The sequence below is a fragment of the Mugil cephalus genome, chromosome 14 (assembly GCF_022458985.1).
Source record: "Mugil cephalus isolate CIBA_MC_2020 chromosome 14, CIBA_Mcephalus_1.1, whole genome shotgun sequence".
Taxonomy (NCBI): domain Eukaryota; kingdom Metazoa; phylum Chordata; class Actinopteri; order Mugiliformes; family Mugilidae; genus Mugil; species Mugil cephalus.
In genome coordinates this window covers 12,642,267-12,662,018 of record NC_061783.1, presented here as the reverse complement: position 1 = coordinate 12,662,018, position 19,752 = coordinate 12,642,267, and the positions used below count along the sequence as shown (strand labels likewise).

Here is a 19,752-nt window from a genome sequence, read left to right as displayed (position 1 = left end):
GCTGTCGACCGTCGAGCTCGCATTTGCCTTTATCAGCAGCCCGAAAACACACAAAGAGACCAGACGGAAAAGCGTTGGACGACACGTCGTTAAATATGGGCCCACCGGGAGACAGAACACGCCACACGTCGACTGAAAGAACGGAGGATTTCAGCTGGATTGTCGATTTATCTTGACATGGCATGCAGCAGGGCGAGCCGGAGGCTGTGACGACTGAAGAAAAGAAGAGAAAGAAAACAAGCGCAGCAAACACCTCGAAACTTCAGGCGTGGAAAAGGGAGACAGATTTTGTTTAGCCAAGGTTTATTTCGCCACTCAGCGCGTGTCGTTGGCTGGCTACTGATTCCCTGGCCCGATAATTGTCGATTAAGTTGTTGACAAGACGCGACTGAAGTGAATTGCACCTAGGTAAAATGCTGAGCACAAGCAGAGCCAGTTAGTCAGTGAAGCCTGCGGGTCGCTTGACTCTTTGAGCTCTGGCAGCCACATTGAACCCAGAGAGAAAATGTAAACGTGTGGAAAGATGACTGTACGTTAGCTAGCAGACCACACACAGGCCCCAATTAAGCCAATCAGTCGGAAGATAAGATGTAGCTATATCGTCGGTTCACTACTAGTTAGTGTCGGAAGTGAATGCATAGATTAGCCTGCTAGCTCTCCTTAGCTAGTGTGCTAAAAATACGCCCACAACATGACTAGCATCAGTGGCAGCACCGCAGGCCTTGGGCCAAACGAGAGGCAGTAATAGTCGAGGAAATGTCAAGTTACTTTCGCAGTAGTCTTCGATGTTACCCGGTGCCAACATCTCCTGGCATCTGTATTTACCTGCCATGTTCGTCTGTGTCCCCAGTCCGTCTATAACACGCACATAACGCAGTCTCTCCAGGGAAAACAAACACAAAACGACAGCCATGGATGAGGGACTTTGAAATGACCCAAATAATAGGCTATTTGACAGCTTGCTGTAGTCCCACAATCTCTCTAGCAAAAACGATTTACCGGTATGGGTTTGTGTAGTGGCAGCCTTTTCTGTTGATTTCAGTTACATTTACAGAGTAAAAGTTGATTTAAAAAAAAAAAAATATTTGAGTTGCTGTTTCATTTAAATCTCTGTTGTAATCCCTCGTCGATGGCAGGTTGAAACAAGAGCTCATTTAGCTTGTAAGTCATGTCTTAAACATGGATTTGTGATCAAGTATAAGGAGATGTAGTCTTAGCTTGTTGACCATTCCCCTCCTCAACACTACCCTTTTACCAAAAAACAAAAAGAATAATTGAAATGACTTAGTTTTGTTTCTGATTTGTTGACCTTTTCAGTTCATAGTTAGCGTTTCGACGATCTAGCCTAGAGTTTTGATGCGTTGTTTCTGCGAAGGGTAGCTAGCACCATCCCTTACCCAAGGTATAAATACAAAAGTAGAGAGAGTAGCCAAAATATACAGCACAAGAGGAGAAGACGTTGCCATCAAAACCTAACCATGGGGGACCCAACTTCACGAAGAAATCAAACAAGAAATCGACTTCGAGCTCAACTTCGGAAGAAAAGGGAATCTTTGGCTGATCAGTTTGACTTCAAGATTTATATAGCCTTCGTTTTCAAAGAAAAGGTTTGTCCGCACAACAACCACCATCTTAAAATGCATGTTTTGTTTTTCATTTTGCTGTTATTTTTTTACTCATTCAGATGTTATGGATGAGTTCCTTACCACGTAACCAAAAGCCATTCACTGACTTAAATGTGTGTTTGTGTTTCTCTTGTTTTGCAGAAGAAGAAGTCTGCACTTTTTGAGGTAGCTGAAGTGGTGCCAGTGATGACCAACAACTATGAAGAAAACATCCTACGAGGTGTGCGCGATTCCAGCTACTCTCTTGAGAGTTCGATCGAACTCCTGCAAAAAGACGTCGTGCAACTACACGCCCCACGATACCAGTCTATGCGAAGGGTAAGACATTGAAACAAATAAAGTGGGTGGTGGTCTGAGGGGGGAAACTTGTTGCCGTGTTATTAAAGCGTTGTCTATCTTTCTTATGTTGCAGGACGTGATAGGCTGCACACAGGAAATGGATTTTATCCTTTGGCCACGCAACGATATTGAGAAGATTGTCTGTCTGCTGTTCTCCAGATGGAAGGGGGCCGATGATGAACCCTTTAGGCCTGTTCAGGTCAGAAATTTCCTTCTATTGGAACAGTTTTTTTCCTTATACTTGTGTGTGTTGATTAGAACAGGGCACTATAGTGAAAACTAACAATGCTGAGTCAGACTTTAGCCACATTTAAACATGTGAGAGTCACTTATGTAGGAATAACAAAAGAACTACACAACTGTGCTCTCATCCTTGTAAATATTTTCAAATGTAGAAATTTACTGTTAATGTTTTTGGGAGAAATAAATAGTTTGACGAGACAAACATGCAAAATAACTGTCAACGTTCTGGATGTATAAATATTCATGAGTCTGTTCTCATATTTCCAGGCCAAGTTTGAATTTCATCATGGAGACTACGAGAAGCAGTGCTTGCATGCTTTGGGTCGCAAAGACAAGGCTGGAATGGTCATGAACAACCCAACTCAGTCTGTATTTCTCTTCATGGATAGACAACACTTACAGGTAAGTCGGTCCATTGAAATTATAATGCGATTCTCCTAAAGGGATGAAAACCCCCAACTCCTAACACACTTGTCAACACATACTCTCTGTCTAACTCTTGCAGACTCCTAAAACGAAGGCCACAGTTTTCAAGTTGTGCAGCCTCTGCCTGTACTTGCCCCAGGACCAGCTGACCTGCTGGGGTGTGGGAGACATCGAGGATCACCTTCGCCCATACATGCCTGATTAAGGCTTCTTGCTCCACCCAGCCACACAGGGAAAAAGCCTTTCCCCGTCCTCCTGCCTAAGCCTTCAGAAGCAAATTGATGTACTCATCTTCACCCTTTTCCCTTTTAAAGTTTTGAACTTATGCTTGGATCTCCTTTTTGTTCCCTCCACGTTCTCCTCCCCGACATGACGCAGATTCAATTCCCATCTTTGTTTTTTTGTTTTTTTTTTGTTTGTTTTTTCTCCCCCCTCCCTCTCTCAGTGTCAACCCCTCTTCTCTTTGCCATTTTTGGATTGGTTCCCTTTTTTTTTTCTCCTTTTTTTTTTTTTTTTAGTTTACTTCCTCTCCATTCCCTCCTCCTCACTCACCCATTTTCGTTCATTTGAACCTGCACGAACATTGATTTTGAGTGGTTGGTTGTTCTCTTGGAGCCGCACTGTCAGCAGCACCGGTCATTGAAGGAACTCTTTATGTTGCATCAAAACAAGAACAAACAATACACAGGTCTTCACGGTGGTTCTCAGATGGACGTGTTTTATACCCTTGTTGTCATAAGAAAGGATTGTTAAAGCTTGTTTGTAATGTCAATGGGGTTTCTAGAACAACTTTACACAATCTTTTGACCAAGGACAGATGTGAACAGGTGTTTATACACCTGTGTAGGCAAGGATAACAAGATGAACAGTATTTGTCAAATCATATGGTGTAGGTATTGCTTCTTATAAACCGCCTTAGTTATTTTGCTGGATGTTTAAAGATGTTTTGGTGTCATTTGCTTTCTTCTGAAACATGCTAGGCAGGCCTTTGCTAAAAACCTTGAGTGACTTGAAGGCATTGTACACAAAGTTGAGACATGTTGAGTAGATGTTGGAGGTCATTTTCACCGTTCAAGCCGTTCATGCACTATTCATTTAAGCTACTGAAATCTGATGTTTTATGTTTTGTTTTCTTTGGGATGTGGGTTGGTGAGAATCTGAAACGGTGAGATTTAATGATTAACATGCCTAACAAAATACGCTGAGAGCTAACTGATTTGTTTAATTTGACCTACTAAAATGAAGATAATTTGCTGCCATACTCATCAAATTAAAATTGGGTTTTGCAGGCTTGCTTGACAAAAAAACAAAAAAAAAAAAACAAAAAAAAAAAAAAACAAAGCACATAGCACATGTAATTTTGCTCCTTGTTGATTCAGTGTGTTCAGTTGAAAGGGTTTAAGGGTTATTTTTTCTGTTGGTTCTCAAATCAATACTGCTGAGCATATCCCAATACAGTGCAAATTCTGAAAGCAGAACTCTTTGTCCATTTGTTTATTGCATTTGCATAAATCATTGATACAGTAGTTGGATAAGGCCTCTGACCTTAAATCAGTCTCTGTTCATGATAAATATGTAACAGCCTTAACAACACGAGTCATTAAGTAACCAGCAATGAGGACGGTTATGGAGTTGTGGTGCCTACCCCTGTTACAACTTCTACATTTACAAAATGTGTTTTAGCAAACTGTACAAACACGCTGCTTTACATTTTCACTCAGTAGAGGATGACAATTGTGAGAAGAAGAGAAGTTTAGCTGCTGCCAAGGTGTTTGGTGTGTCTCCCTTGAGCAATGATCTTCCCCGTTGCCTTGTTGGTGAGGTCTACGGTGGCAAACGCCAGTGACCGTCCTTGCTTCAGGACCTGAGCAGTGATGAGTACGTCCTCTCCCATCTTCGCAGCGTTCATGTACCTGTCAGATTAAGTCACACTTTCAGGTCACGAGGAGTTAAAGAAGGTCATTTTCAGCCTGACTGTGCTAAAGGTCACTGAGCATAGTGAAAGATATAATTAGTGGTATTTATCAGTTGCTCTCTGTAAATGACAAGATGGTATCAAGCTGAATGAGAACGTGAATGCAGAGAGTTTAAGGAAAGCAGTGAATCTCTTTTTGTTCACATTCGACCACTTTTAAGCCAGCAAACATATGTTTTATATAAAATAATGTAAATAGCTTCAGAGTTTTGCAGACTTCAGCATGTATATAAACGTAGCTAAAATGGAAAATGTTAAATATTAAACCATGAGAAACTTTAATGATATTCAACACCTCAAATTAGAATTAACATAATAAGACTATGAATGCAACTATTGTAGTTAGTGTTCAGCTTTGGTTTGGTCCATTTTTTAGCAAATCTCTTCTACAGGTTCATTCCACACAATTCACATTACAGTTAATTAGATATGAAATTATGAATACTTGATTTGCTCAATTCAGAGGTTCATAGGTAAAAGTAAGATCTCTGAAGGCTCACACGGCTCCTGAACTCACGTTATGTTCATATCCACACTGACTCCTGGTGCTCCCCTCTCGCTGTACATGATGGCCATGGTGGAGATGACATCGACCAGGGTGGCTGTCAGCCCGCCGTGCAGCGTCCCTCCCCGGTTAGTGTGCTCCTCTTCCACCCGCATCCCACACACCACCTTACCCGGGGTGGCTGACACAACGTCCACCTGAGGAAAGCAGAAAGCTGTGCAGACAGTTGTGACACAGCAACGACACGGAGGCCGTCCAGTTTGTGCCTTGCAAAGGACAAGCAAGTTTAACTCCACTCGAGATCAAGAATGTGCATCTTTACCTTGCTCAGGACTCTGTCGAAGCCCGGGTTGTCTACCATCGCTCTCATTATCTGCTTTAACGCGTTCAAATTCAGAGAAGCCATGCTTTTAGGATTATATATTCTACCAATGTCAAACTTCGGGTCAAAGATTCTCTGTTATGATCGTCTCAACTACACCGCTTCGTTCTTTGACTTTCCACACCGGAAACTGTTGCGTCAGATAAATCGTCCGGGCGAAATATTGTTTCATGGTGCAGTTAAAGAAAACACTAAATAAATGCACGTTCGACCATTTATTTTGTGTTTTCTTTATTAGTTTTATTATTATAAGATGCATATAATTATTAAGATGCATATTTAAAAATGTTAAGACATATTAAGGCATATAATACAATTGTTAGAACAACAACAAAAAAGAATAGAATATAATATTAAAAATAAAAAGAGGTACATAAATTCAAATATGACGATTTTAAGGTCTGTTAGATACTAATCGCCCAGGTAGCTTTTTGATTTAATAGTTCTTTTAATGTTTTAAAATGAATTGGTGGATATTGGGTTTCCTTTCAGTCCATTTACATTCATGGATGTACAACTTTCCATATAATAAAAGTTAAATTTGATTTCTGTACATACATTCCAAAATTAAATTCGACCACCAGAAAAGGTAAACACCTCCAAAATAACAGTAATGTATAAAAATTGTTGCAATTGGTATTATTGTTATTTTCTTGACTGTTATTATTTTAATTTTCTATTTTAATAATTAAACATAACCCCGTGCTTTGAGATCTGTAGGCAGCATACACATTTTAGTTAAACTGTATTACAAAATTAAATATATATTTTTCTCTGTTTTGGGTACACTTTTCTATCCAACTCTTTTCTACCCGGAAGCCTTTTATGGATACACCGCGGAAACATGCGCTAATGTTTGTTTTCAGCTCAAATGACTATGGAGTCATTTTAAAGGGTTAGGCCTGTAAATAAAAAGTGAACATAAACATGGCTTCTACATCCGACTCGGACAAACCATCAGTTTCTAATGTGGAAGAAAACAGACGTCGTCTGTGCGAAGAGTTTGCTACGGTAGCGGGGAGTGACACCGCCGTAGCTCAGTGCTACCTGGCTGAAAATGAATGGGAGATGGAGGTACTGTAGCTGGGAGAATATATAATGAGTTTTCAGTTTAACATAGTTGACAGGTGTCATAGTTGACATTTTGGCTGTTTTCAAGCCTAAAATCAACATGGCCGCCTATAACAAGTCAACACATGGCATTTTTACGCAAAGGTTCTTCTCAGTATTGTATATACAATTTAGTAAAGTTATTTACGCATATATTGGAGTAACACTGTTGGCATGTGATAAATCATATGATACAGATACAATTTGTTATTGTCCATATAAAATTTGAATGATCTTTTATTATTGTTTAGCTAATTAGAAGGTGGTTGTTGTTAACGGTATTTCGTTGACGTTTTAGTTATTAATAAGTGACTGTTTACATAATAAATCTCTCACACTGCTGCTGTAGCTGCTGGTCCATCTACAGTTTTACAGTCCAGCTCAACACAGCTGCACCTTATTTCACTGATTAGCTCAATATAACTCTTTCTTTCTTTTTTTCTTTTTTCTTCAGAGGGCTTTGAACTCCTTCTTTGAGGCAGATATGGAGAAAGTATTTGATGTGGAAGATTCCCCTGAGACAGACTCCGGCCCTGCACCAAAGAGAATAAAGACTGAGACAAAACCTCAAGAAGACTGGTGAGTCCACTGTCTTTCATCCCCGGCAATATCCCAAGTAAATGTGCTTGATAAGATTCACCACAAACAAACATTTGCCTGTTTTAAATGACCCCCTGTTATAAACTCCCAGCATAGATTTGACTAAAGGCAGTCCCAGCACCGCGCAGAAACCCTCAGAGGAAGACGACGGGAAACTGTCCCTGATCACCTGGAACGTGGACGGACTTGATACAGACAACCTCGGAGAGCGAGCCAGAGGCCTGTGTTCCTACTTAGTCTTGTAAGCACACTTCTTTCACCCTTTGTTTTCCCAGTGGTTGCACACATATCTAATAGATTATTAGGCAAATGAAAGACAGATAATATTTGTTGTGATTTTTCTTTCACTGCAGATACACCCCTGACATTGTGTTCCTACAGGAGCTCATTCCACCCTACGTCCAGTACTTGAAGAAACGGGCGGTCAGCTACCTGATCATTGAAGGTACAGTATGTCTAACAGGTGTAAACAATGTAGCGATTATGATCGAGTTGTGTTCAGCTGCTCTGTCAGGGTGCAGCTATTGTTCTGTCCTACTTAAAAGAATTTAAATATTATATTCTTATCTATTGTGATTTTTTTTAAAAGATTACCACATAAAATTGAGTAGATTTACACTAAATCCTTTCATTGCTGCATCAAAAGGATCAAAAGCAACACTTTTCAGTGGCGCTGTATCTCAGTTAAATGCTCGTTTTCAACAAATCTTATTTTATTTATACTAAAAGCAGATTAGCGGCTGTGTAAATACAATCGCCAGTTCATTAGGTACGCTTGTGAAAATGCATTGCATTTCACTTCAAACACAAATGCGTCCTAGTTTAACATTCCTGCCTTAGATCTAAGCTTCATGAACGTTATTCACCATTTTATAAATAACAGAAAGTTGTTGTCTCTCCTCTTGTGCTGAGCAGGCGGTGAAGAAGGTTACTTCACGGGGATGATGCTCAAGAAGTCCCGCGTCAAATTCGAAGGGAGCGAGATCGTAACTTACCCCACCACTCAGATGATGAGAAATCTGCTTGTAACTCAGGTTTGTGTAGAGTCATCCACGTCGTGAGCTTAAGGTGACGCTCTGAAGGGATTATTACTGAGGCGGGGCTTCCCTCTGTTAAAATCAGGTGACGTTCAAAGACCAGAAGCTGTGTTTGATGACGTCCCACTTTGAGAGCTGTAGGGGCCACGCAGAGGAGCGGATGAAACAGCTGCGTGTGGTGATGCAGAGGATGAAAGATGCACCTGATGACGTCGCCGTTCTGTTTGGAGGGGACACCAACCTGAGAGACCCTGAGGTGAGTTACTGTTTTTTTCCAGTTAAGCTGCAGCCCGTTGTGGGTACCTCTTTAATAATTTTTCCTCCTCTCACCTCTCAGGTGGCCAAGGTGGGCCTTCCCTCCACTGTCTCTGATGTGTGGGAGCGACTCGGCAAACAGGAGCACTGCCGCTACACATGGGACACCAAAGCCAACAGCAACAAGTCCGTTACATACATCAGTCGATGTCGCTTCGACCGGGTCTACCTACGACCAGCGACCAAGGATGGAGTCCCACGTTTGGCCCCTGACCACATGGCTTTGGTGGGGATGGAGAAGCTGGACTGTGGCCGATACACTAGTGACCATTGGGGAATCTATTGTAGCTTCTCTGTTGGCTAGAAATACACAAAACAAGCAGAACCAAGCCAGTCAAAGCCTTTGTTGTAGATCAGCTGGACTTGTTAGTTCTGCATGTTTTTATTGTCCTGGTGCACAGTTGATCAGACCACCCTAACACCTTCTCAATGACAGACGCTCTGATCTCATCCAAGGTCAAACCATGAGAAACTTTAATGATATTCAACACCTCAAATTAGAATTAACATAATTAATTTCAAGCAAATCAGAAGACTATGAGTGCAACTATTGTAGTTGGTGTTCAGTTTCAGTTTGGTCCATTTTATTTAGTAAATCTCTTCTACAGGTTCATTCCACACAATTCACATTACAGTTAATTAGATATGAAATTATGAATACTTGATTTGCTCAATTCAGAGGCTCATAGGTCAAAATAAAAGTAAGATCTCTGAAGGCTCACACGGCTCCTGAACTCACGTTATGTTCATGTCCACACTGACTCCTGGTGCTCCCCTCTCACTGTACATGATGGCCATGGTGGAGATGACATCAACCAGGGTGGCTGTCAGCCCGCCGTGCAGCGTCCCTCCCCGTTTAGTGTGCTCCTCTTCCACCCGCATCCCACACACCACCTTACCCGGGGTGGCTGACACAACGTCCACCTGAGGAAAGCAGAAAGCTGTGCAGACAGTTGTGACACAGCAAAGACACGGAGGCCGTCCAGTTTGTGCATTTCAAAGGACAAGCAAGTTAAACTCCACTCGAGATCAAGAATGTGCATCTTTACCTTGCTCAGGACTCTGTCGAAGCCCGGGTTGTCTACCATCGCTCTCATTATCTGCTTTATTATATATTCTACCAATGTCAAACTTCGGGTCAAAGATTCTCTGTTATGATCGTCTCAACTACACCGCTTCGTTCTTTGACTTTCCACACCGGAAACTATTGCGTCAGATAAAGCGTCCGCGCAAAATATTGTTTCATGGTGCAGTTAAAGAAAACACAAAATAAGTGGTCAAACTGCACATTCGACCATTTATTTTGGGGTTTCTTCATTATTTTTTATTATTATAAGATGCATATAATTATTAAGATGCATATTTAAAAATGTTAAGGCATATAATACAATTATTAGAACAACAACAAAAAAAAGAATAGAATATAATATTGAAAATAAAAAGAGGTACATAAATTCAAAAATGACGATTTTAAGGTTTTTTAGATACTAATCGCCCGGGTAGCTTTTTGATTTAATAGTTCTTTTAATGTTTTAAAATGAATTGGTGGATATTGGGTTTCCTTTCAGACCATTTACATTTATGGATGTACAACTTTGTATATAATAAAAGTTAAATTAGATTTCTGTACATACATTCCAAAATTAAATTCGACCATCAGAAAAGTTAAACACCTCCAAAATAATACTAATATATAGAGATTGGTGCAATTGCTATTATTATTATTATTATTATTATCATTATTATTATTATTTTCTTGACTGTTGTTATTTTATTATTTAATAATTAAACATTTCCCCGTGCTTTGAGATCTACTGTAGGCAGCATACACATTTTAGTTAAACTGTATTACAAAATGAAATATATATTTTTCTCTGTTTTGGGTACACTTTTCTATCCAACTCTTTTCTACCCGGAAGCCTTTTATTGATACACCTCGGAAACATGCGCTAATGTTTGTTTTCAGCTCAGGTGACTGTGGAGTCATTTTAAAGGGTTAGGCCTGTAAATAAAAAGTGAACAAAAACATGGCTTCTACATCCGACTCGGACAAACCATCAGTTTCTAATGTGGAAGAAAACAGACGTCGTCTGTGCGAAGAGTTTGCTACGGTAGTGGGGAGTGACGCCGCCGTGGCTCAGCGCTACCTGGCTGAAAATGAATGGGAGATGGAGGTACTGTAGCTGAGAGAATATATAATGAGTTTTGAGTTTAACATAGTTGACAGGTGTCATAGTTGACATTTTGGCTGTTTTCAAGCTTAAAATCAACATGGCCGCCTATAACAAGTCAACACATGGCATTTTTACGCAAAGGTTCTTCTCAGTATTATATATACAATTGAGTAAACTGAAATTGATAGTTATTTACACATATATTGGAGTAACACTGTTGGCATGTGATAAATCCACACTCTTTATACACACTACTTTATATTAAATAACTAAGAAATAGGAGAAAGAACACACCTTGGAGCAGGTCATGTGATTTGGATTTTGGATAAGACACTTCCTTGAGAGGTGGAATGTCGTATTTGTAAAGGGTAACTTAGCTGAAAGTGATTTCTCGGACACAGATACAATTTGTTATTGTCCATATAAAATTTGAATGATCTTTTATTATTGTTTTGCTAATTAGAAGGTGGTTGTTGTTAAATTCGAACAGTATTTCGTTGACATTTTAGTTATTAATAAGTGACTGTTTATATAATAAATCTCTCACACTGCTGCTGTAGCTGCTGGTCCATCTACAGTTTTACAGTCCAGCTCAACACAGCTGCAGATATTTCACTGATTAGCTCAATGTAACTCTTTCTTTCTTTTTTTCTTTTTTCTTCAGAGGGCTTTGAACTCCTTCTTTGAGGCAGATATGGAGAAAGTATTTGATGTGGAAGATTCCTCCGAGAAAGACTCCAGCCCTGTACCAAAGAGATCAAATACTGAGACAAAACCTCAAGAAGACTGGTGAGTCCACTGTCTTTCATCCCCGACAATATCCCAAGTTAATGTGCATGATAAGATTCACCACAAACAAACATTTGCCTGTTTTAAATGAAGTAACCCCCTGTTATAAACTCCCAGCATAGATTTGACTAAAGGCAGTCCCAGCACCGCGCAGAAACCCTCAGGGAAAGACGACGGTAAACTGTCCCTGATCACCTGGAACGTGGACGGACTTGATACAGACAACCTGGGAGAGCGAGCCAGAGGCCTGTATTCCTACTTAGTCTTGTAAGCACACTTCTTTCACCCTTTGTTTTCCCAGTGGTTGCACACATATCTAATAGATTATTAGGCAAATGAAAGACAGATAATATTTGTTGTGATTTTTCTTTCTCTGCAGATACGACCCGGACATTGTGTTCCTACAGGAGCTCATTCCACCCTACGTCCAGTACTTGAAGAAACGGGCGGTCAGCTACCTGATCATTGAAGGTACAGTATGTCTAACAGTAAACAATGAAACGATTATGACCGAGTTGTGTTCAGCTGCTCTGTCAGGGTGCAGCTATTGTTCTGTCCTACTTAAAATAATTTAAATATTATATTCTTATCTATTGTGATTGTTTTTTAAGATTACCACATAAAATTGAGTAGATTTACACTAATCCTTTTATTGCTGCATCAAAAACAACACTTTTCAGTGGCGCTGTATACAAATAATCTTATTTTATTTATTTTTATTGCACAGTTATGCACTAAATCTAAGCTTCATGAACACAATTCACCATTTTTTAAATAACAGAAAGTTGTTGATTAAATTGTGTTTTCATTGTGTGGGCTGTGGTTTGTAGTACTGTTGAACTGTACTGTGTTGCACTGAGGCACGTTCCTATTATTTTGACAACCTTATTTTAGTTTTAGTTGGTGAACAAAACTTAAGTGTTCAATTCAACGGAGGTAAACGTCACCACCAACCTACCATTGGTGGTTGTGTGTCAAGATAAAACCTTTTTTCTGAGGGCTGCTGCTCTGTTTAGACCCCCGTGTCTAAAACCTCTCTCCTCTTGTGCTGAGCAGGCGGTGAAGAAGGTTACTTCACGGGGATGATGCTCAAGAAGTCCCGGGTCAAATTCGAAGGGAGCGAGATCGTAACTTACCCCACCACTCAGATGATGAGAAATCTGCTTGTAGCTCAGGTTTGTGTAGAGTCATCCACGTCGTGAGCTTAAGGTGACGCTCTGAAGGGATTATTACTGAGGCGGGGCTTCCCTCTGTTAAAATCAGGTGACATTCAAAGACCAAAAGCTGTGTTTGATGACGTCCCACTTTGAGAGCTGTAAGGGCCACGCAGAGGAGCGGATGAAACAGCTGCGTGTGGTGATGCAGAGGATGAAAGATGCACCTGATGACGTCACCGTTCTGTTTGGAGGGGACACCAACCTGAGAGACCCTGAGGTGAGTTACTGTTTTTTTCCAGTTAAGCTGCAGCCCGTTGCGGGTACCTCTTTAATAATTTTTCCTCCTCTCCCCTCTCAGGTGGCCAAGGTGGGCCTTCCCTCCACTGTCTCTGATGTGTGGGAGCGAACCGGCAAACGGGAGCACTGCCGCTACACATGGGACACCAAAGCCAACAGCAACAAGTCCGTTAGATACATCAGTCGATTCCGCTTCGACCGGGTCTACCTACGACCAGCGACCAAGGATGGAGTCCCACGTTTGGCCCCTGACCGCATGGCTTTGGTGGGGCTGGAGAAGCTGGACTGTGGCCGATACACTAGTGACCATTGGGGAATCTTTTGTGCCTTCTATGTTGGCTAGAAATACACAAAACAAGCAGAACCAAGCCAGTCAAAGCCTTTGTTGTAGATCAGCTGGACTTGTTAGTTCTGCATGTTTTTATTGCCCTGGTGCACAGCTGATCAGACCACCCTAACACCTTCTCAATGACAGACGCTCTGATCTCATCCAAGGTTGGCTGTGTGTTACACATGCTTTGATTTATTTTTTATAAAAAATTGTTTTATCACCTGGTTTATATCTGTTCTTTATCTGCGGCTGAAATGTGGAAAAACACATTTTTTTTTCACTCATGTTACATGATTTTGTTCATCAGACTTTCAACATTTTAAATTTTTTTCCGAACTTCTGTCTGAATTCATCAGACTGAAAATCTTTATCATTTTAATTTTTGTTTCATTATATGAATAAATTCACATGTAGATTAAGGCTTCTGTGGTATTGTTTTTTTTTTTTATCCAGGTGACCAGTGGTTACAACTTAATCATATTGTATTAGCACTAATACAATAAACATGGGCGTTGGAGCAGCACTGTGTGTAGTACGGATATTAGGCCGCTAGAGGGCAGTACGGATTTAAATTGCAAATGCTGAAAACGCTGTGATAGTCAAGGATTCATGATTTAACTGTCTAATAAAAAGCAAAATGAGTCACAAGAAAACATCTAACAAATTAGAACAGAAAGGCCAAATATAAAGTCATGATGAAACTTGCGTCTGCAACTGCTGCTCCTCAGTGTAATACCATACTCTCGTTTTCAAAAAGAATTCGTGGTCCCACAAATGAACCAAAGGACAGATCGGACGCTGGTGTCATAAAAGATATTAATATAATTTTTGGTGTTCAGTCATTATAGACGAGGGGCTGTTTTCAGTGTGTTAGTAGGAGAAATGTGTTTGTGTGCATGTGCGCTGGCTCATGTATGTGAAAGCATGGCCAGGGAAATGAGACTTGTCAATTATTAATAAATATCAAGTCTATCATTAAACCTTGTGTTGATCCAGTAAGTAGTGTTATTGAATATACTGGCAGTAACCTAGTGCTAGCAAATCTAATTCTGTGGTTTCTTGCTCTAGAATATAAAGTATCTGATGTGTAAAGGAGGTCAGTGAAACATTTCCTGTAGCGGTTTAATACAATCGACATTTCACCGGTCTCTGTAGGCTCCAGTTGCCCCTCAAACCAGATTAAATCTCCCTCCTCTGCCAGCGCACTGTCAAAACGTCTGCCCCGCTCCTCCCTGTGATGCCCCCCTCAGATCTGAGTGTGTTTTCGTGTTTGTTCGATGAGCGCACAGCACAGTATTTACATCACGGCCCCGCACACAGCGAGGAAGAGCTGACCTTAGGAGAGGACACAGATGTGACTCTTCCCTGGAAGCAAACATCATCAGAAAAGGCCTCGTCTGTCCCCCCGCATTCCTGGCTCCTGAATAACAAGGACAAGTGGGACAAATCTGCTGCACCTAAAGCCTAAAACATGTGCACTTCAAGGGCTTTCATTTGCTTTTAACTTAATCAAAAATGTACTTATCGTTTTATGAGCTTGATGAACAATGCCTGGACGTGATCTTTTTACACTTTGGGAATTAAAGTAATTGTGGCATTATTATGTATTTGCTTATTTAGCATCATAACCCTTATGTCACATCAGTACCAAACTTTTTTTCTACATATTTGATTCAGTAGGTTCATAAGAAAAGACAAAAACCAGAGAAAACTTTGGTTTCTGATTTGGATACATGGCAGTTTGGTCCACAGAACGATACAAATGAATGCATTTACCTTCATTAAATGAGTCACATGAACTCATAGTGACATTTCTTGATGGTGAACAAAAGGAATTAATGATAAATAATGCATTCATTCATCCATTTAAACATCGCTCACTAGTTGAGCTTATGATTTTTACCCCTGTACTGCAATAATAGATTTTTTAATGTCAGTAAGATAATATTAAAGCACCTGTTTGTGTAACAGCTGTAGAGCCTAGACAGCAAAACGCTGCCAGAGGTCCAAACCGCCACTGGGCTGTGATAGCGCAGCAGAGCGAGCAGTGAGACGGAGAGGAGGAGAACAGCAGCAGGTCACAGATGGTACAGGTGGAGGCAACAGCTGTTTGGGCCAAGAAACTGGTCACGTGATCTATCCCCCCCTCCTTCCCCCCCTGAGCACCATCCTCCTGCCAGATTCCTATCAACGTTTCCCTCCTCCACAAATCCAACAAACACCCGCACCATGAGTTTTCCCTCTGGAAGTCTGCATGGACACAATCCAACATCATCTCACTCCTTTCTTTTTTTTTTCTTTTTTTTTTTTTTTTGTTAGTCACCCTCCGAGCCGTCAAGCAATGACAACCTCACAGATGTATTTTTGGAGCTCAGCCTCCGAAAGCGTATCCCTCAGTGAGAACTTTTAGTCGAGGCCCGTCAACACGAATGTTCTTGGTTTTGCGCAGACGTCTCCGCGCGCCGGCAGGGAGGCTCTGGGACGAGGCTTTGTCCTTTGAGGTGAGACGATGATGAATCTGACACAGATCTGACCCGAGCCCGGAGAAGAGCGGCGAAGGGAGCAACGGGGGAGTCAGCCAAGCAACAGGCCAAGCAACAACAACATCGCCGTTTGACTGACGGTCTTCGGTTCTGCTCCTTCAGGGTTTTTGTGTTTCTGTAGAATTTGGGATGTGAGCAGATGAGGATTAGATGTGCACGCACGTGGTTAGACGTTCAGACACCGGCCTCCCTGTGCACAGATAGCTTGTCACAGGCACGGCAAGGGCAAGCCTAAGTGGTGCTCCAATCTACAGTATATCACCAGCACCACATCCATCACTACTTCACTTCAAAATCGCTGTGACAAACTGCCCCAGAAGCCAGTATTATTTCTGGACGTACAGGGCTGCTGCTGCTGCTGCATATTTGAGTACTGACAGTTATTTTGCAAGATAAGGGGAAACCTTCTGAGCAGGAACATTTCCTTCGCTCTCAAAGGGTTAGGGATGAAGACAGGTTGTATTTATAGACTCTTGCCAGGATTTGGGATATGTGGGGGGAAAAAAAAGGATTTTTATAAAACGTGTGGTATCTCAAAAAAAAAAAAAAACATAGTGACAAGCTGAAATTTTAATCAGCAGCAGAAGCTTTTTAACACGATTCCGCGAAAACATCCGAAGCGAGAAGTTTCCACCGATACCACACAGTTTGAGTCGCTTTCCCACTTAGAATAACGAGGCTGACAGAAAGTAGTGAAGGCAAACAAGGACGTGTATTGACTCAGGATTACGTAAGATATCCTGAGCCATAAACTATAAAACTAAAAGAGCGGTGGACTCTGGATAAGTATTTACTCAAGCACTGCATTCAAGTGCACTCTCTATATACTCTCTACTTCATTATATTTTAAGGGCACAGATTGGAGCCCCTTAAACATTTATGTTAAAGCTTCAGTCATCGGTTATTTTTGCAAGTATTTTAGATTACTAAATAAAATTATGATACACAGTGAGATCAAGCTTCTCAGTGGACACTTTTATTATTATATCTGTTTATCAAATCTTATCATCTTATTAAATACACGTCCAAGTTACAGTTACATAATGCATAACGTCGACTTAAAGTCCAGACTCTAAGGTTTATCTTAAGGATATCCACATCCAGATCAAAGGAAAGGTGTAGGAATTACAACCTTTTATTTATTTATTTTTTTTAATATGTGGTCTCCGGCTCAAGTGTAATCATACGTAATCGTAACTAAAACGTTCATGAATTATAGAAATGTAACTTCAGAATCCACTGGTAAACGTGGGTCAGTTTTCAAAACATAGTATACGGACTCCAGCTCCACTGTTAAACCGTGCAGATTTAATACTTAGTAATTCAGTTCAGTGAGAAGTAGCCTACTCCCTGTCCTCAAAGGTTTTCCACTTATTATAATAATAAGTTAAATAATTTGTTAATCCGACTCATGAATTAAGCTTTTGAATTCACAGTTATCATCATTGTGTGTTTGCGTAGATCTTCTCTTACAAGGCACAAATATTCAGTAATGTTCTTTCTACCATAGACAGATAATTGGGCGGGGCTCACATTTCACTGGTGTCACGCAGATCGTCAGTGGCTACGTTCAGCACCACGTCCACAACCACAATCAAATCATCCTAATTACAGATTCTAACTGAACTAAATAAATAAAGTAATAATAACACGATATGTGTTCTCCAAAACATTAATCAGAAGATACAGTGGGGGAAATAAGTATTTGATCCCCTGCTGAATTTGTAAGTTTGCCCACTTCCATAGAAATGATCAGACTCTGGTTTTTATGGTTGTTTACTAGTTATGGGTATAGACAGAATATCAATCGAAAATGCATAAAAAACACACAATCTAAAAGTTATAAATTGTTATGTATTTTATTAAGGGAAATAAGTATTTGATCCCCAACAATTCACTTAGAATTCAGGCTCCTACAGATTGGCTGGTGCGCATGTGGCACACAGCTGTGCTCAGTCAACTAATTACCAATACTCCTGATCTTAACTCGTCATGTATATAAAGCACACCTGCTCTAAGAATCAGTTTCTTACATTCCAACTTCTACAGCACCATGGGCAAGACCAAAGAGCTGTCAAAAGATGTCAGGGACAAGATTGTAGACCTGCACAAGGCTGGTATAGGTTACAAAACCATCAGCAAAAGGCTTGGTGAGAAGGTGACAACTATTGGTGCCATTATTCGCAAGTGGAAGACCCATAAAAGGACCATCAACTGTCCTCGGTCTGGAGCTCCCCGCAAAATCTCGCCTCATGGAGTGAGGATGATGATGAGAAAGGTGAGGGAGCAGCCTAAAACAACACGGCAGGAGCTTGTTAATGATCTGGAAGCAGTTGGGACCTCCGTCACCAAGAAAACAGTTGGCAACACACTGCGCCGTTATGGATTGAACTCTTGCAGTGCCCGCAAGGTCCCCCTGCTCAAGAAGGCACATGTACAGGCCCGCCTTAAGTTTGCCAGTGAACATCTAAATGACTCAGAGAAGGCTTGGGAGAAAGTGCTGTGGTCTGACGAAACCAAAGTTGAGCTATTTGGCATTAACTCGACCCGCCGTGTTTGGAGGATGAAAAAACGTGAGTATGACCCAAAGAACACCATACCCACGGTTAAGCATGGAGGTGGAAACATCATGTTTTGGGGCTGTTTTTCAGCAAAGGGTACAGGGCAACTTCACCGCATTATGGGGCCAATGAATGCAGCCATGTACTGTAACATCTTGGACAAAAACCTTCTTTCCTCAGCAAGAACACTGAAGATGCCTCGTGGGTGGGTTTTCCAACATGACAATGACCCAAAACATACTGCCAGGACAACAAAGGAGTGGCTCAAGAAGAAGCATATTAAGGTCATGGAGTGGCCTAGTCAGTCTCCAGACCTTAACCCGATCGAAAACCTGTGGAGGGAGCTGAAGCTCCGAGTTTCCAAGAGGCAGCCAAGAAACTTGAAGGATTTAGAGACTGTCTGTAAAGATGAATGGGCCAAAATCCCTCCTGCGCTGTGTGCAAACCTGGTGACCAACTACAAGAAACGTCTCATTGCTGTGCTTGCCAACAAAGGTTTCTCTACAAAGTACTGACTTGTATTGTGCTTGGGGATCAAATACTTATTTCCCTTAATAAAATACATAACAATTTATAACTTTTAGATTGTGTGTTTTTTATGCATTTTCGATTGATATTCTGTCTATACCCATAACCAGTAAACGACCATAAAAACCAGAGTCTGATCATTTCTATGGAAGTGGGAAAACTTACAAATTCAGCAGGGGATCAAATACTTATTTCCCCCACTGTATGTCTACGTGCTCTAAGCGGTGCTGTCTACAGTAGAACATTGAACATGTAATGGATGAATTTCTCCCCAACTTGATAGACAGCATTCACTAAAAGAAGAAGAAGGCCAAAGTAGACAGAGACAGAACCAGATTTTCAGCAAGGTTCTCCCATCATCGTTCCTCATGCTCGTTTAACTTGTTTTGTTAGCTCAGCCTTCCTGCCCGGAACTTGACATGTCACACATCATTTGGTCTGGAAACAAAACATTCAGTTCTGACATATACATGTTTAGTAAAGATTTACAGCAAGACGACTGACTGTTCCTGTTCACCGTGACAGTCTGTTCCCGTAAAGAGGGTTGCATGTCTTTGTCTTGGTTGAACCTGAAAACCAACGTACTTTTTAAACTTCACTATCATGACTTACTGTCAGCAAAGAGAATGAAGCAGCGATCTTTGAGATTAAACGTACTAGAACGATGATTTATTTATTACATTTACATAAATGCCCTTTTGCTTATGTAGCATTTTGAATGCAGGAACTGTTTTTTATTCAGAGCTGCTAATTTTACTTGTCGAAGTAATGTTTCTATATTAGAGATGTCAGTATTTAAGCATTCATTATTACTC

General features: G+C 40.8%; 5 protein-coding genes across 5 annotated transcripts; 3 read left to right on the top strand and 2 right to left on the bottom strand.

The window, feature by feature from the left end:
• Window position 1: 1 nt before the first annotated feature.
• On the top strand, window positions 2–4,111 carry c14h6orf62 (chromosome 14 C6orf62 homolog). The gene is made up of 5 exons (XM_047605193.1): window positions 2–1,607; window positions 1,767–1,943; window positions 2,038–2,163; window positions 2,475–2,609; window positions 2,713–4,111. Exons 1-5 carry the CDS (start codon window positions 1,479–1,481, stop codon window positions 2,836–2,838), a joined length of 693 nt encoding a protein of 230 aa, XP_047461149.1. The 5' UTR covers window positions 2–1,478; the 3' UTR covers window positions 2,839–4,111.
• Window positions 3,134–5,641, bottom strand: acot13 (acyl-CoA thioesterase 13). The gene is made up of 3 exons (XM_047605196.1): window positions 5,436–5,641; window positions 5,126–5,310; window positions 3,134–4,546 (listed from the first exon to the last, which is right to left on the bottom strand). Exons 1-3 carry the CDS (start codon window positions 5,517–5,519, stop codon window positions 4,387–4,389), a joined length of 429 nt encoding a protein of 142 aa, XP_047461152.1. The 5' UTR covers window positions 5,520–5,641; the 3' UTR covers window positions 3,134–4,386.
• A 766-nt stretch (window positions 5,642–6,407) lies between these two features.
• tdp2b (tyrosyl-DNA phosphodiesterase 2b) lies at window positions 6,408–9,246 on the top strand. The gene is made up of 7 exons (XM_047605195.1): window positions 6,408–6,569; window positions 7,060–7,184; window positions 7,297–7,446; window positions 7,559–7,650; window positions 8,121–8,239; window positions 8,328–8,498; window positions 8,580–9,246. Exons 1-7 carry the CDS (start codon window positions 6,423–6,425, stop codon window positions 8,859–8,861), a joined length of 1,086 nt encoding a protein of 361 aa, XP_047461151.1. The 5' UTR covers window positions 6,408–6,422; the 3' UTR covers window positions 8,862–9,246.
• A 46-nt stretch (window positions 9,247–9,292) lies between these two features.
• Window positions 9,293–10,214, bottom strand: LOC125020282 (acyl-coenzyme A thioesterase 13-like). The gene is made up of 3 exons (XM_047605634.1): window positions 10,192–10,214; window positions 9,607–9,688; window positions 9,293–9,481 (listed from the first exon to the last, which is right to left on the bottom strand). The coding sequence occupies exons 1-3, from the start codon at window positions 10,212–10,214 to the stop codon at window positions 9,293–9,295; spliced, it is 294 nt and encodes a 97-aa protein (XP_047461590.1).
• Window positions 10,215–10,408: 194 nt separating this feature from the next.
• On the top strand, window positions 10,409–13,698 carry LOC125020167 (tyrosyl-DNA phosphodiesterase 2-like). The gene is made up of 7 exons (XM_047605461.1): window positions 10,409–10,731; window positions 11,396–11,520; window positions 11,638–11,787; window positions 11,900–11,991; window positions 12,577–12,695; window positions 12,784–12,954; window positions 13,036–13,698. Exons 1-7 carry the CDS (start codon window positions 10,585–10,587, stop codon window positions 13,315–13,317), a joined length of 1,086 nt encoding a protein of 361 aa, XP_047461417.1. The 5' UTR covers window positions 10,409–10,584; the 3' UTR covers window positions 13,318–13,698.
• Window positions 13,699–19,752: the final 6,054 nt, after the last annotated feature.

Excerpts from the sequence above, each read along its gene's own strand:
- c14h6orf62 (XM_047605193.1), top strand. The coding sequence starts at position 1,479 with ATGGGGGACCCAACTTCACGAAGAAATCAAACAAGAAATCGACTTCGA. Across the intron at positions 1,944-2,037 it reads GATACCAGTCTATGCGAAGG|GACGTGATAGGCTGCACACA; the intron begins GTAAGACATTGA and ends CTTATGTTGCAG. Across the intron at positions 2,610-2,712 it reads TGGATAGACAACACTTACAG|ACTCCTAAAACGAAGGCCAC; the intron begins GTAAGTCGGTCC and ends TAACTCTTGCAG.
- LOC125020282 (XM_047605634.1), bottom strand. The coding sequence starts at position 10,214 with ATGGTCGAATTTAATTTTGGAAT. Across the intron at positions 9,689-10,191 it reads GTCGAATTTAATTTTGGAAT|TTTGACATTGGTAGAATATA; the intron begins GTATGTACAGAA and ends TTTGACCCGAAG. Across the intron at positions 9,482-9,606 it reads TCGACAGAGTCCTGAGCAAG|GTGGACGTTGTGTCAGCCAC; the intron begins GTAAAGATGCAC and ends TGCTTTCCTCAG.
- LOC125020167 (XM_047605461.1), top strand. The coding sequence starts at position 10,585 with ATGGCTTCTACATCCGACTCGGACAAACCATCAGTTTCTAATGTGGAA. Across the intron at positions 12,696-12,783 it reads GAAATCTGCTTGTAGCTCAG|GTGACATTCAAAGACCAAAA; the intron begins GTTTGTGTAGAG and ends TGTTAAAATCAG. Across the intron at positions 12,955-13,035 it reads CCAACCTGAGAGACCCTGAG|GTGGCCAAGGTGGGCCTTCC; the intron begins GTGAGTTACTGT and ends CTCCCCTCTCAG.
- acot13 (XM_047605196.1), bottom strand. The coding sequence starts at position 5,519 with ATGGCTTCTCTGAATTTGAACGCGTTAAAGCAGATAATGAGAGCGATG. Across the intron at positions 5,311-5,435 it reads TCGACAGAGTCCTGAGCAAG|GTGGACGTTGTGTCAGCCAC; the intron begins GTAAAGATGCAC and ends TGCTTTCCTCAG. Across the intron at positions 4,547-5,125 it reads AGTGTGGATATGAACATAAC|GTACATGAACGCTGCGAAGA; the intron begins GTGAGTTCAGGA and ends TTAATCTGACAG.
- tdp2b (XM_047605195.1), top strand. The coding sequence starts at position 6,423 with ATGGCTTCTACATCCGACTCGGACAAACCATCAGTTTCTAATGTGGAA. Across the intron at positions 7,447-7,558 it reads CTGTGTTCCTACTTAGTCTT|ATACACCCCTGACATTGTGT; the intron begins GTAAGCACACTT and ends CTTTCACTGCAG. Across the intron at positions 7,651-8,120 it reads CAGCTACCTGATCATTGAAG|GCGGTGAAGAAGGTTACTTC; the intron begins GTACAGTATGTC and ends TGTGCTGAGCAG.